The sequence below is a fragment of the Vanellus vanellus genome (assembly GCF_965231255.1).
Source record: "Vanellus vanellus genome assembly, chromosome: 5".
NCBI classification, from domain to species: domain Eukaryota; kingdom Metazoa; phylum Chordata; class Aves; order Charadriiformes; family Charadriidae; genus Vanellus; species Vanellus vanellus.
Genome location: NC_138910.1, coordinates 11,063,867 through 11,075,373, shown reverse-complemented (window position 1 = coordinate 11,075,373; position 11,507 = coordinate 11,063,867). Strand labels below are relative to the sequence as shown.

The 11,507-nt window shown below is 47.8% G+C and overlaps 1 protein-coding gene across 1 annotated transcript; it reads right to left on the bottom strand.

Annotated features, from left to right (window-relative positions):
* Positions 1-237: 237 nt before the first annotated feature.
* MARCO (macrophage receptor with collagenous structure) lies at positions 238-11,098 on the bottom strand (the record flags this gene model as incomplete). The annotated part of the gene is made up of 15 exons (XM_082483438.1): positions 238-368; positions 680-856; positions 1,189-1,230; positions 2,291-2,398; positions 2,547-2,591; positions 3,625-3,678; positions 3,774-3,872; positions 4,440-4,480; positions 4,600-4,711; positions 6,008-6,115; positions 6,484-6,528; positions 7,780-7,815; positions 8,232-8,462; positions 8,857-8,958; positions 10,918-11,098. The coding sequence occupies 15 exons, from the start codon at positions 11,096-11,098 to the stop codon at positions 238-240; spliced, it is 1,512 nt and encodes a 503-aa protein (XP_082339564.1).
* Positions 11,099-11,507: the final 409 nt, after the last annotated feature.

The following is an 11,507-nucleotide window of genomic DNA, read 5'->3' as shown; positions in this document are numbered from 1 at the left end:
AACTGGCTCACATGCCTGACCTCTGGCTGTTTCGTGACAGCTGGGATGTTTCAGGTTATCTGTGGGTCTTGTAACTGTTAAAGATTTATGGAAAATTCAGCTTTCTCTGTCAATATTTTAATGACCTGGTAAAGAGACTATAAGCATAGCCTGATGAAATTTGGTTCGCGTTATGAACAAGAGCCCCGTAGAGGGCGGAGAGGGGGCAGCAGCTCCCAGAGTAGCCTCCGTGCCCCATCAAGTGCACTCCACCCCAGCATCCTCGTTGTGGGAGCAGTTGTGCACACCCCAGTTGGGCTTCGGACAGTCGAAAATTGTATGTTCGCTCCCGCTGCAATTCACGTCATCAAGCCAAATTTGTCCAGTGCCTTTGGAAGATGAATTAAACAAACAACAGTTGGACAAAAGAAAGAGGAATATGCATTTTTTTCTAGAGACCCCTGTAGACAGCAGGCAGTGTTGGGTTGCATGGTTGGCTTGTTGGAAATCAAGCCTTTGGGCACGGTTCAAGCAGCCCTTGACATACAGCTCCCTCATCCCAAGGGGAACAAACTGCCCTTTTGGGGACATCCTCTTTGCTCTCCTGCTGCTTGTGTAGAGAACCTTGCTGTGGTGTTTTCTGGGTGTGCGTACCCTCCCATGCCAGGCCTGGGGAGGTGGAAGGCTATTGTGGACTCACCTGCTGTAGCTGTGAAGGCAGAGACCGCACGGCTGTATCCCAGCATTCGGCAGACCACAGTTGCATCTTGGATGCTCCAGCCATCGTCACATATGGTTCCCCAGGACCCTTGGTAAAGGATTTCCACACGGCCCCTCCTGCCCCCTTCCGCAATTCGTATAGAAGGATTGAAGCTGCCTGACAGTCCAGAGGAGAAGAAAATAACTCTACTGGTCATACAAGCATGAGGGAAAAAGCACGTTGGAAGATGGACCCCCCCAGACTGAACGAATGTTCCCGTCTCCATGGCTGTACCCAGAGGGGGACCAGAAGTTACTGATAGCTCAAATCTGAACAATTCAGGGTTCTCTTCTGGGTCTGGAGACACCAGGCTGCAGCTCAGCGCATGGACCCCTTGGTTCTGGTAGCCATACTGGAGGTTACCCAAACTGCACAGGGGGCATGTTGGTCCTGATCTCAGATAGCTTTGATGCCAGAAAGCAAGTGAGAGAAGAAGAAAAGTCCAGTACCTTGTCCCTTTTCACCTTTGCTCCCTTTTGTTCCTGGGGAACCTGTTCCAAATTAAAAAAAAAAAAAAAAAAACCAAGCAAATATTTGTCAGCTGTTTGGGGGAAAATCCAGTTATTAACTTTTTCTGAATAATTGGGTGAGTCAGAGATACAAGGGCTCTGTTCCCTTCTGGAATGGACCCTCTGAAGTGACTAAGGGTATGTAAAAGGAATATGGCAAGAAAAGTTGGATAACATACAGCAAAGTCTTCCTAACGTGTCACCCAAGAAAAGGGCCACTTGCAAAATCCCATTCACTCATTCATGGGAAATGTATCTTATTCCCACTACTACCTGTAAAATGACATCTCTGATAGCCATTGGGTTCTCCAGAAGCAGGCAGGTTATCTCCCAAAGTATTTGCAGGAAGATCCACATCATGGGGCTTGTTCCCCAGGTGCTGCCACGAGACAGCACAAAGCCACTCCTAACAGTCCTCCACATTTCTGTGTAGCATCCTGGTCTCGAGAGCAGGGGTGTTTGAAAAAACCCGATGAGCTCTTCCCCCGAAAGCTACCTCCACAAAGCACATATTGCTGTCTCCTTCTGGGGACCAGGATATGAGGTCTTAGGGTTTTTGGAAGCATTCTGTGATTGGAAGTAGGAGGGAGGATAAGAATGGCAAGTAGCTGTAGTGTTGGCCCTTTTGAACTGTGCGGTTTTGTGTCCTACAATTAGAGAGGTGTAGTTAAATAGCTCTGGTGTTTCTGATTCTGTGTTCCTGACTGCCACGTTTACATGGGATTTATCCCAGCGGCGTGGCATGCTGCAAGATGTCTCCGTACAAAGCAAAGATGAACACTGGATTGTTCCAGTTTTCTGTGAGATCAGGGATTTGAGAAAATCTAATGCATCTGTTTACTTGCATGTCTTTTAGCACAGCTCCCAAGGTGTAAATGTGACACTCTGCACATTCAGCTCCTGGGAAGACTGATGTGTCTGTTGAGTTCCTCCAAACGAGCTCTGTAAACATGCTCCAGAGCAGCTTGTGCCAGGCTGTGACGTACAGTTCCAAACGGAAATGTACCACCAGCTCCACAGACCCCGTGGCAAACAGCCTTACCAGGTAATCCAGGGTCTCCCTTGGCGCCTTTTACTCCCGGTTCTCCTTTCTGACCAGGACTGCCACGATCACCCTTGCTTCCTTTTTGACCAGTTAGGCCTGGGCTGCCTGAGTGGAAATCAAGACAGTCACTGCCTTTCTCCCTTCCCAAGGAAAGTGCGTGACAAGCATTTCACATTGACACAGGGAAGTGGAACATGGCATTTCAAGTGCTTTGCATCATCAAATTAAGTCAAGCTGTCAAACAAGGGTTTACCTGGCGGGCCTTGGTCTCCCTTTGCTCCCTTTTGCCCTGGAGGACCTAAGATCATCAAAACAGACAAAAATTCATAAGACGGATATTTATAAATTTATAAAAGCTTATACGAACTTGTATTTATGATGGATTTCCACTTGTCTAGTTTTAGCTACCTACACTATAGGCATCTATTTCTGAAGTGGGTGTCTTATTTCCCATTATACTCAGTGCAGACCTCATCAATACAGAAAATACAGACAGTGAAGAATCGTCTTCTCCTGAAGCAGATCAACTTCTGGACATTTATTTTATATCCTAAACTCCACTGATGGGATAGACCACCCTCCAGGTGGGTCTTTACTGACTGTGTAGAGAACCTAGACATGTAAATCTAGGTGAATCAGACATACATAAGTACATAACGTTGGGCCTGATGACTCCCATCCCTATCATCCAGGTATCGACGAATGCAGAAGGGCGCATCGGTCTTTTGTCACCTCCTGGTGGAGATGGGAGGTTGCGTGCACTATATAAATCCAGGGTTAAAAGGGCTGATTCAAGAGAAATACACTGGAATAGGCTTGTATTGCAGAAATCACCCTATCATTTGGGTGCCCAGGACAGAGGGGGACTTCTTCAGATAGAAGGTCAAAGAAAAGGCCTAGGCTATGTGCTCCAGGTTGGCCTCTGAAGATACCTCTGCCCGCAATGCCACAGAGGAGACCAGGACAGATGCTTGCTGGTGAATACCCTTTCCCATCAGATTTACAGCTAGTAAAATTTGTCTCTAGCTCCATGGTAGGGAAGTTGGTTTTTGGTTCATCTTAAAATGCTGTTTTGTTTGTGTGTTTTCTATTTGTACAAAAATGCAGGCAACATCACCTCCTCATGCACGTTACAGATGGTTGAAACAACCCCTCCAGTCAGTAGCTACACCCTCTGGCCCTCTGGCAGAGGCCCAGCCCCACCATGGCATACTGGGATGCATTTGGGCTTCAAGAACAGGACTCAACAAATCTTCTTGCTGTTGCAGATCCCTTTCCAGTGTCTGCATGATGTGTGCTGTCAACCCCAAACCTGTTTTTTTTCCCTTTACCTGTTACTCCTTTGTCTCCCTTTTCACCTCTGAGTCCCTCAATGCCTGGTATTCCTAAAATTAAAAACAAATCAGTAAGGGCAAAGCTATCACATAAAGCGAGGGCAGAGTAGGAGGTCAACAAGTTACAGGATTGAGTGGTGTTGTACCTGGACTACCACTTGGCCCATGGTCACCCTTCTCTCCTTTCTGACCAGGTCTGCCTTCAAGGCCAGGAACTCCCATGGGTCCAGGTTGTCCAGTTGCGCCTTGAGGTTGAGCAAAAACAGCACATGTGAAACGCAAAACTACAAATGAAGGATTAAAAAAAAAAAAAAAAGACAGTGCAATCACCAGCCCCTGCACTGTGCAGGTTGAGTTGACCCTCTGAAGTCAATACAAAGGCTGGGTGTCTCCGAAAGTCTCCCTGGCAGTGCTAATCTTAGCAGTGCAGTGAGTGATGGCCTGGAGTGAAAGGCTGTGTGGACCCGGGTCCTTGCAGACTGTCAGCCTTGAGAGACACAAGTGCTTTCCAAAAACAGCAGCCAATTCCTGCCCTTGTTTGTGCCCACATGTCAGGAAGGAAGACATGGCCTTCTGCAGTACAGGACCCTTCTTTCCCCCTCATTGTCCTGCACAGTGAGTGGGGTCCAGATGAGACAGCCGAGGCCGTGTGATGGGTTTGCATAATGTTGGCATGGTTTCCTAATCTTATCATCGTCTTCTCTTACCCATGCTGGGATCTAGCCTGGCTGCAGTTTTCTTGTCATGAAGCACCATCTAAAAGAGATTGGTCTCATATCTCTAGAAGAAACTGCACCTTCTGTACTGCTTACCTGCCTCTCCTTTCTGTCCAGGATGTCCAGGCTCTCCAGTGCTACCTGTAACAACATCCTAGCATCAGTGTCAACGAGGCTTAGCCAAACGCTTCAGCTAGGGTAGCCCTCTACCACGGCACACGTGTGCTGAAGGTGGGTTGTGCTGTGTCCTCTGCACTTACCATTGAAACCCGGCAGTCCTGGGATTCCCTGCTGTCCCTGAGGACCCATGGGTCCACGGGGCCCGGGGTCTCCCTTCTTGCCCATTTCGCCTTTCTGTCCTTGTAGACCTACCAAACAGCACAGCACATGTGTGTAAATTAAAAAAACAAACAAACAAACAAAAACAACAAAAACAAACCAAAACCAAAACAAACGCCACAAGATGTGTTGTCTCTGCAGCCAGTGGAGCACCTCTGTCTCACTGCACCAATATCAGGGCTTGGCCTCATACCCACATTTACCATTAGTAGCATTCCTGTAAAGATGTAGAGGACAGGGCTGGATGGCACCTCATGAGTCTGTTGGAATCACCACTGGCTCTGCCAGACTGTCTGGCCAAGAGTTTGTCTGACCGGCTCTTAAAGACTTGCAGTGGTGCCATGACATCTCCCCAGTCTGTGCCCCAAACTACCCCTGCCACTAGAATGTTCTCTTCTCTAGTTAAATATCCCAGTGGAGTTGGAGGACAACGTATCCCACTCCTGTGCTTGCAGGGAATTGCCAAGTCTCACCTTAGACTTCTCTCTGAACAGGCAATCAGCAAGCCCTGAAGAAGCTGAACTACTTGAAAGTGCCTCATTTAAAGAGTGACATCTCCTTCATCATTGTGCTCCAGAATTATCCCCAAATCCTCTCCTTTCAGTATTCCTCGACTTTCACTTCTCTCTTCTGGAGTAACTTGTGCTGATGAGTGCAGTGGAGCATGTGGGATCTGAGGGAGATCTAATCAACCTGTCCAACCATCCTCCCTGGTCTGCACCACACATATCCTCTGCTTTCTTTTGTTGTCCTGCTTTCAGACTTTCCTCTCTGGGTGTAGCCCTCATGAGACCACCAAATAACAGCTACCCAGGAGATGCCCACTAATGAACGTTACATGGGAGAAACAGTACATAACTCTTCTACTTAAGGTGTATAAAAGTCAGGCTTGTACAAGATATAAAGTTCTCAGAAATAGGTTTTACTAAAGTGAGGAATAACATCCACATGTTTGTGCACGTAGATTACATTGTATGATTCTATACCATGAAAATCCTCCTGGAAACATGCCTGCTTTAAACTGGGATAGGCTGATAAATGAATACCTGTGGCTTTCATTAGACAAAGGTCGCTCTATGAAGAGACTTCCATGGTGCAGAGTCAGTATTTTGCACGTCCTCTTCCCCCAGCCCTCCTTTGGGAGCTTTGCTGGAGCATGGCATGAAATGAAATCCCTTCCTACCAGCTACCTCATTGACTGGCAAGCTCGATTTTTATGAAATATCTAACCTATGAATACTTCTTCTGGTGTTTTAAGTAGAATGAGTTTAAACAGGAATAAATGAGAGAATCTTAAAAGTGTTGAGACAGCGAAGAAGTCTTACCTGCAAGCCCCGTGTCTCCTTTTTCTCCTCTTGCTCCTGGTTCACCACTTGGGCCGGCAGGACCAGAATCTCCTTTGCTCCCCTTCTCACCCTGCAGTCCACGTAAGCCTGCAAGGACAACACCACTTTTCTGATGCTTCATGGCATGTCGTGTCTACTGAACGTCAGCAGCAGGCCACGCAACTCAGCTGCAGGCATGACCCAAACTCTGCTCTCTCTGTACTTGAGAATGGTGCTGGGGGCAGTGAGGAATTGGACCACCACGACTGGTGCGCGTTGACTTTTAAAATAAGAATTTTTCCAGCTAAGTTTTGGTTTTGTTCACATTAGTTTCGCATGGGTTTATTTCCTTCAACTCCAATGACATTCCTTCTGACTTACACCTTGACTGAGGACAAGATTGCCCATAAAATCATCCATAAAGCCACTTTTTATGTTCATCCACAGAAGTAATTCAGATGTCAGAAAAGCCTTACCTTGGATTCCTTGGTCTCCCTTTGTCCCCGGTGGTCCCTGTAGCCCTGAGATGTAAAATACATATATCAGCTGACACACATCATCTATTCGCAGTAATAGCTAAGAAGAAGAGATGAATTTTTTAATCATCCTTTGTGCGTGCGCCTTCTGTCACCACTGAGGCCAATCTTCAGCTGGCAGGGACCAGCACAACCTCTTGAGTGAAGTCTATGGAGTTCGGCTGAGTGCGTGGCTGGGCAGGGGCCAGCTGTCTTCCAGCCAAGCCCAGCTCGTGGGGACCTTTGGGGAGCTCTTTTCTGAAAATGTACTGAACTATTGGGCTCTGATGGATAATAACGGTGCTTGGCGGGAGGTGCTGTTTCAATGTTGTAAGTGCAGCCAGGGAGATATGAAAACATGATTTTTTAAAAATGTATTAATTTTTTTTTTTTTCCTTCAGAAAAGCTCATCAGCGCAGCCAAGAGCTAGGGATGGATGAGATACAGACCTGACCTAACAAGGGTTGCATCTTAGATCATCATCATGGTTTCATAGAAACTCCGGTTTCTCTGGACATTGCCTAGTCCAACCTCTGCTCAAAGCAGAGCCAATGTTAGATCAGGACTTTCTGTACCCTCACAGTGGGGAGACTACACAGCGGCTGTAGTTCTGCCCAAAACCCCCAGGTACCCAGGGCAGCAGCTTGTGCATGGCTGTGGAGGGGAGCACTCACACCCAGCTCATTCCCGAGTCTCTGCTGTCATTTCCCCAGTGACAGGGTGGGCAAGGTCCCAAATCTGTCACTCTGTTACATGCACTGTTCAGCTGGGGCCCTGTAGAGCAGGGATTGGGAACGTCTTCTTTAGTTGTCCTGGAGTGTGTTGGGCAGCAGGACTTGCGATGTCTGAGGTGAAAGCCGAGCTATCTGCTGGTTGTGGGATGCACATAAACCCCCTCACTGGTCCTCTCTTGTCTCATATGGGGATTCGGGATGATTATTGCAGATAATGACCAGGTACAGTTCTTCCATCACACCTGAGCTTTTCTGGTGGGGTAGCTGTGAAGACGCAGAGCCAAAATGCTCCTCCGTGGTGGTCACTGACCTCTGCAGGAGCACTCGGGCAAGCCGAGGCTCCTGGGGTATCAGTCAAAGGTGCAGCGGGTATCCTCATGGCCAGGGCACTGGGTGTCTGCACATTGGGTAGAATCTGGGTCTGGAGACTGAGATCCCAGATCCTCACTTTAGGTTTCTCAGGGGGAAAAAAAGAGAAAGAGGAAAAGAGGAAAATTTGTTTATGGCTCATTTACAAACATACCTGGTGGACCAGGATCTCCTTTGCGTCCAGGAGGCCCTGAAATAAATATTTAATGCATATTTTTCAGTAGTCAGCACTCAATGAGGGACATACCAGTATGGGGTTGATAGGCTTGAGGTCTGGGCTGAAGACACCATGCTTTCAGAGGGCACCCAGAGCCCAAGTCTACAAGTTACGGAAGAGAAGAGCAGCCTGGAGCTGCGTGTGCAGCTGCGGCAGGATCTGGGAGAGCTGCGTGGGGCTGTGCTCCGGCTCCTCCATGTGGGTCCAGCTCCCCAGCATCGGAGCCAGTGTCCAACCCTGGGCACTGAGGCATCACTAACTGACAAGAAGAGCAAAGCTTGCCCCAGTTATTTGTTCATCTGAACTAAGGTTTTGGCCCAGCTTTGCCAGTGGTGCAGAGGAACCAGCCCTCCCTGCTGTACAGCCAGCATAGAGAAATGGAGCCATACCCGCAACCAGGGTGATGTTGCTCATCATCATCATCAGGTTTGCATTGCTGCTTTTAATTATGGTGATTTCCTCTTCTAAGCTTCTCCTCCAGTTTTCTTCATGTCCCATATGCTTCTCTGTAGAGTTCCTCTCCAAAAGCAGTTTCCTGGCAAAGGAGCTTTCCAGAAACTCGTCTGTATAGGAGGTATTTTGTTCTTGAAACTTCGATATCTCTCTCTGCATCTTAAACACTGAGGAAACAAAAGGCCCATGCAGTGAATATTCCCTACCCGATCCGGCCGGGAAATGCCTGTTCGGCAGAGCAGCTCCTTGGCCCCTGTGGAGGACACCTGGGGTTAAACACCACCACCGTTCGACCCAGGGAGGTGGTTTTCATGCGCTGGTCCTTGCTGCAGCCAGGAGTGCAGCCGGGGGTGTTTTTTCGCAAATGCAAAGCACAATGGGGGGGTCGGGGGAACGGTTTCCTGCAGCGGCTGCTTTGACTTGGCGGTGAGCAGTGGAGCATCTGTGCTCCCTCGGAGGTTTCCCATCGGTGGGCTCATCCCCGCTCACCCGTGCCCCCCCCGAGAGCACCCGGCAGCGCTGTCTTTCGATGGCAAGCCCGCAGTAAGGTTGCAGCATTACCTTTGTACGCCAGCAGCCCCTGGCCGGCCGTCAGCAGCAGCAGGTAGACGCCGAGGGCTGCCCAAGCACAACCCGAGGATGGCTTTCTTCGGCTTCGAGGCTCTAAAAACCAACAGGAGTAGAGTGGTCACCCTCTCACAAATTCTTGTCGCTTCCAGCCTTTTTGGGCACGGCCACAATAAATTAGCAGCGCTTTCCCGTGACGGGGAGCAGCAAGGTGCCGCTGCGAGACTGCCGGGTCCTGCAGGCAAGGCAGGCTGCCTTCCTCTGACCCGGGCTTCGCACTGCAATTCGCTTGGCCGGTATAACCAGCTCACTTCCATCAAGACTTAATCCAGCCCATAACAGTATGAACGTGGCACGTCTCCCCTTTCTGCGTCAATAAACTCCCCCTTCCCGTCGCTTTCCGTTGTCCCAGGTGCCATTCAAAGAGGGTCGCTCAAAGCACATGCCCTCTCCATCCAGAGCGCCGCACACATGCGATTCCAGCAGTGGGGCAAGTATACATCAAAAGAAATGAAAAAAATCAATAATAAACTGAACTGCAGAACAAATGAAAACAAGCCATAACATTTAAAACAAATTGTCGCCAGCAAGTGTAAAAGAAATAAACTGCTTTGTCAGATTTTGGCCTTTAGGGAGAAAAAAGTATTTCAGAAGCATTAATAACTACTTCAGACGCTCAGTAAGTTACCCTTAATTGAGCTTTTTTTAAAGTAATGTAATCAGGAGTTTAAAGTCTTAGCTTTAAAAGAGTACAATGATTTAATTAGTTTTACAGTAGAATGGTTTAGTCAGCAATGAAGTATTTATATTCAGCTAAAAATTCATAAACTTACATTTTTTTATTTGATCTGGTGATTCCAGTATCTTAACTATTAAGACATGAAAGTTTTACTCAGTGAAATTAGGCATTTTCTAAAACAGGAAAAGAACTATTTTTTTTCTGATACTCAGCATCAGCTTTGGGCTAAAAAGGACACTTTCACATACATCTCTTTTTAAATGGTCAGTTAATTTAGTAGCAAATTCGCTGTAAAAAGCATTTAATATGCAGTATAAATACAATATTTCATTTTTATGCACTGCTTTCTTCATAGACCAGATAAAATCCATATCAATCCATTTAATAAAAAGAAATCTTACCACTTATCTGAAAGGTTGTCGTAGTAGCTGAGGCAAACCCAGTCTTGTCTGAAATACTGCAAGTGTTCATATCACTTGAATTTCCATCTTCCCTATATCTGTCTTTAATTTTCATGACAATTTTTTTAACTAACCTAAAGCCTTGTCAGACTCTGAACAATAAAGAACTGAAGGGACTTCCTATCTGCCTCCTGATTTGATATGCTTTCTGATATGCTTTTCCTATCTGCTCAGTTTTTATAGACTTGTGAGAACTCTGATGTGGTAATTCAAACAGTTCCTCAAAAAAATCCCACAGCTAAGATGATCAGCTGCTCTTGTGTGCTCATTTGAGGACACCGTGTCCACGGACCCTCGGGCAGGATCCTGCAAGATGTTCAACCCTGAATTATTCAACGTCTCTGCACTTTAGCGAGGTTGGGCATGAGGTGGCGATTTTGCTCCTACAGCAGCAAACCTCCTCATGTAGTCAAGAAGATCCCAGGTTGAACGTTAGCTTGGGGATCCATCCCCTGGGAGGGGAGGTGAAGCACTGCATGGTAGCGAAAAACACATTAACTTGCACCAAGACGATGACTTGGTTATGGTGCACAACTGAAGTGCGAGGAAGGAAAGAATCAGGAGGAGTTGTAAAGACAAGCGAATGATGGTGGGGTGGGGTGGGGCATGCTGAGGCCTGAATGGGTTTGGGATGTAATGGAGAAGAGACACTTGCAGCTTCCTTGCCGAGACTCTCTCTAGCCCCTGCTTTCTCCCTGACCCATTTTCCGCACCTACAGACACAATTCCTATCACCTTGCAACTTCTTTGCTCACATTCTGTAAAACCCGCCCTGCAGACCACACCTCATTCGGTGTTTTGGCATCTCCATTTGTGACGGGGTTGATTTTGATTTCGCAAAGCAAAGCAACTCACCCAAGCACACAGGCGAGAGCCGTCGGTAGGTGCCGGGCAGAGCCCTCCGCACCCATGCTCCCACCAACACGTGCTGCCCTCTCTGAGGCGCTGGGCAGTTCTCATCACACGGTCTTCTCCCGGGCTGCAGGTCTGTGCTCATCCGAGGGGCTGCTGGGTCCTCATCACTTGGTGTGGCCATGGAAGAAAGCGCAGTGTAAGCTTCAGGTAGACGTGAGCTGGAAACCCACACTCTGATGGCCCAGTGCAGAATGAAGCGCTCTGTTCTGCACCTGACGTATAGATCTCTTAATGGCTTAAACCAAAAATATGTGGGGATTTTTAAATCCACTTCTGCGTTCTCCTTTCAAACATGCTCGCACAGCTGTGACTTGGTTTGGCACCAGCAGGGAGGAAGAGGAGTCCTCCGTTAGCATATATTCTGCTACACACTGCATAGGAATTGGGATCATTTGCTTCATTCCGAAGGGCTCAGATACCCCCTTGAATTAGGGTGGCTCGAGAGGCTACCACCGATCAGCTGAGCCATATTAACTACTTGTGCATCCTCTCCCTTCGTGGCATTGCCTCCCCGCTGGGGTAAGGGCTCG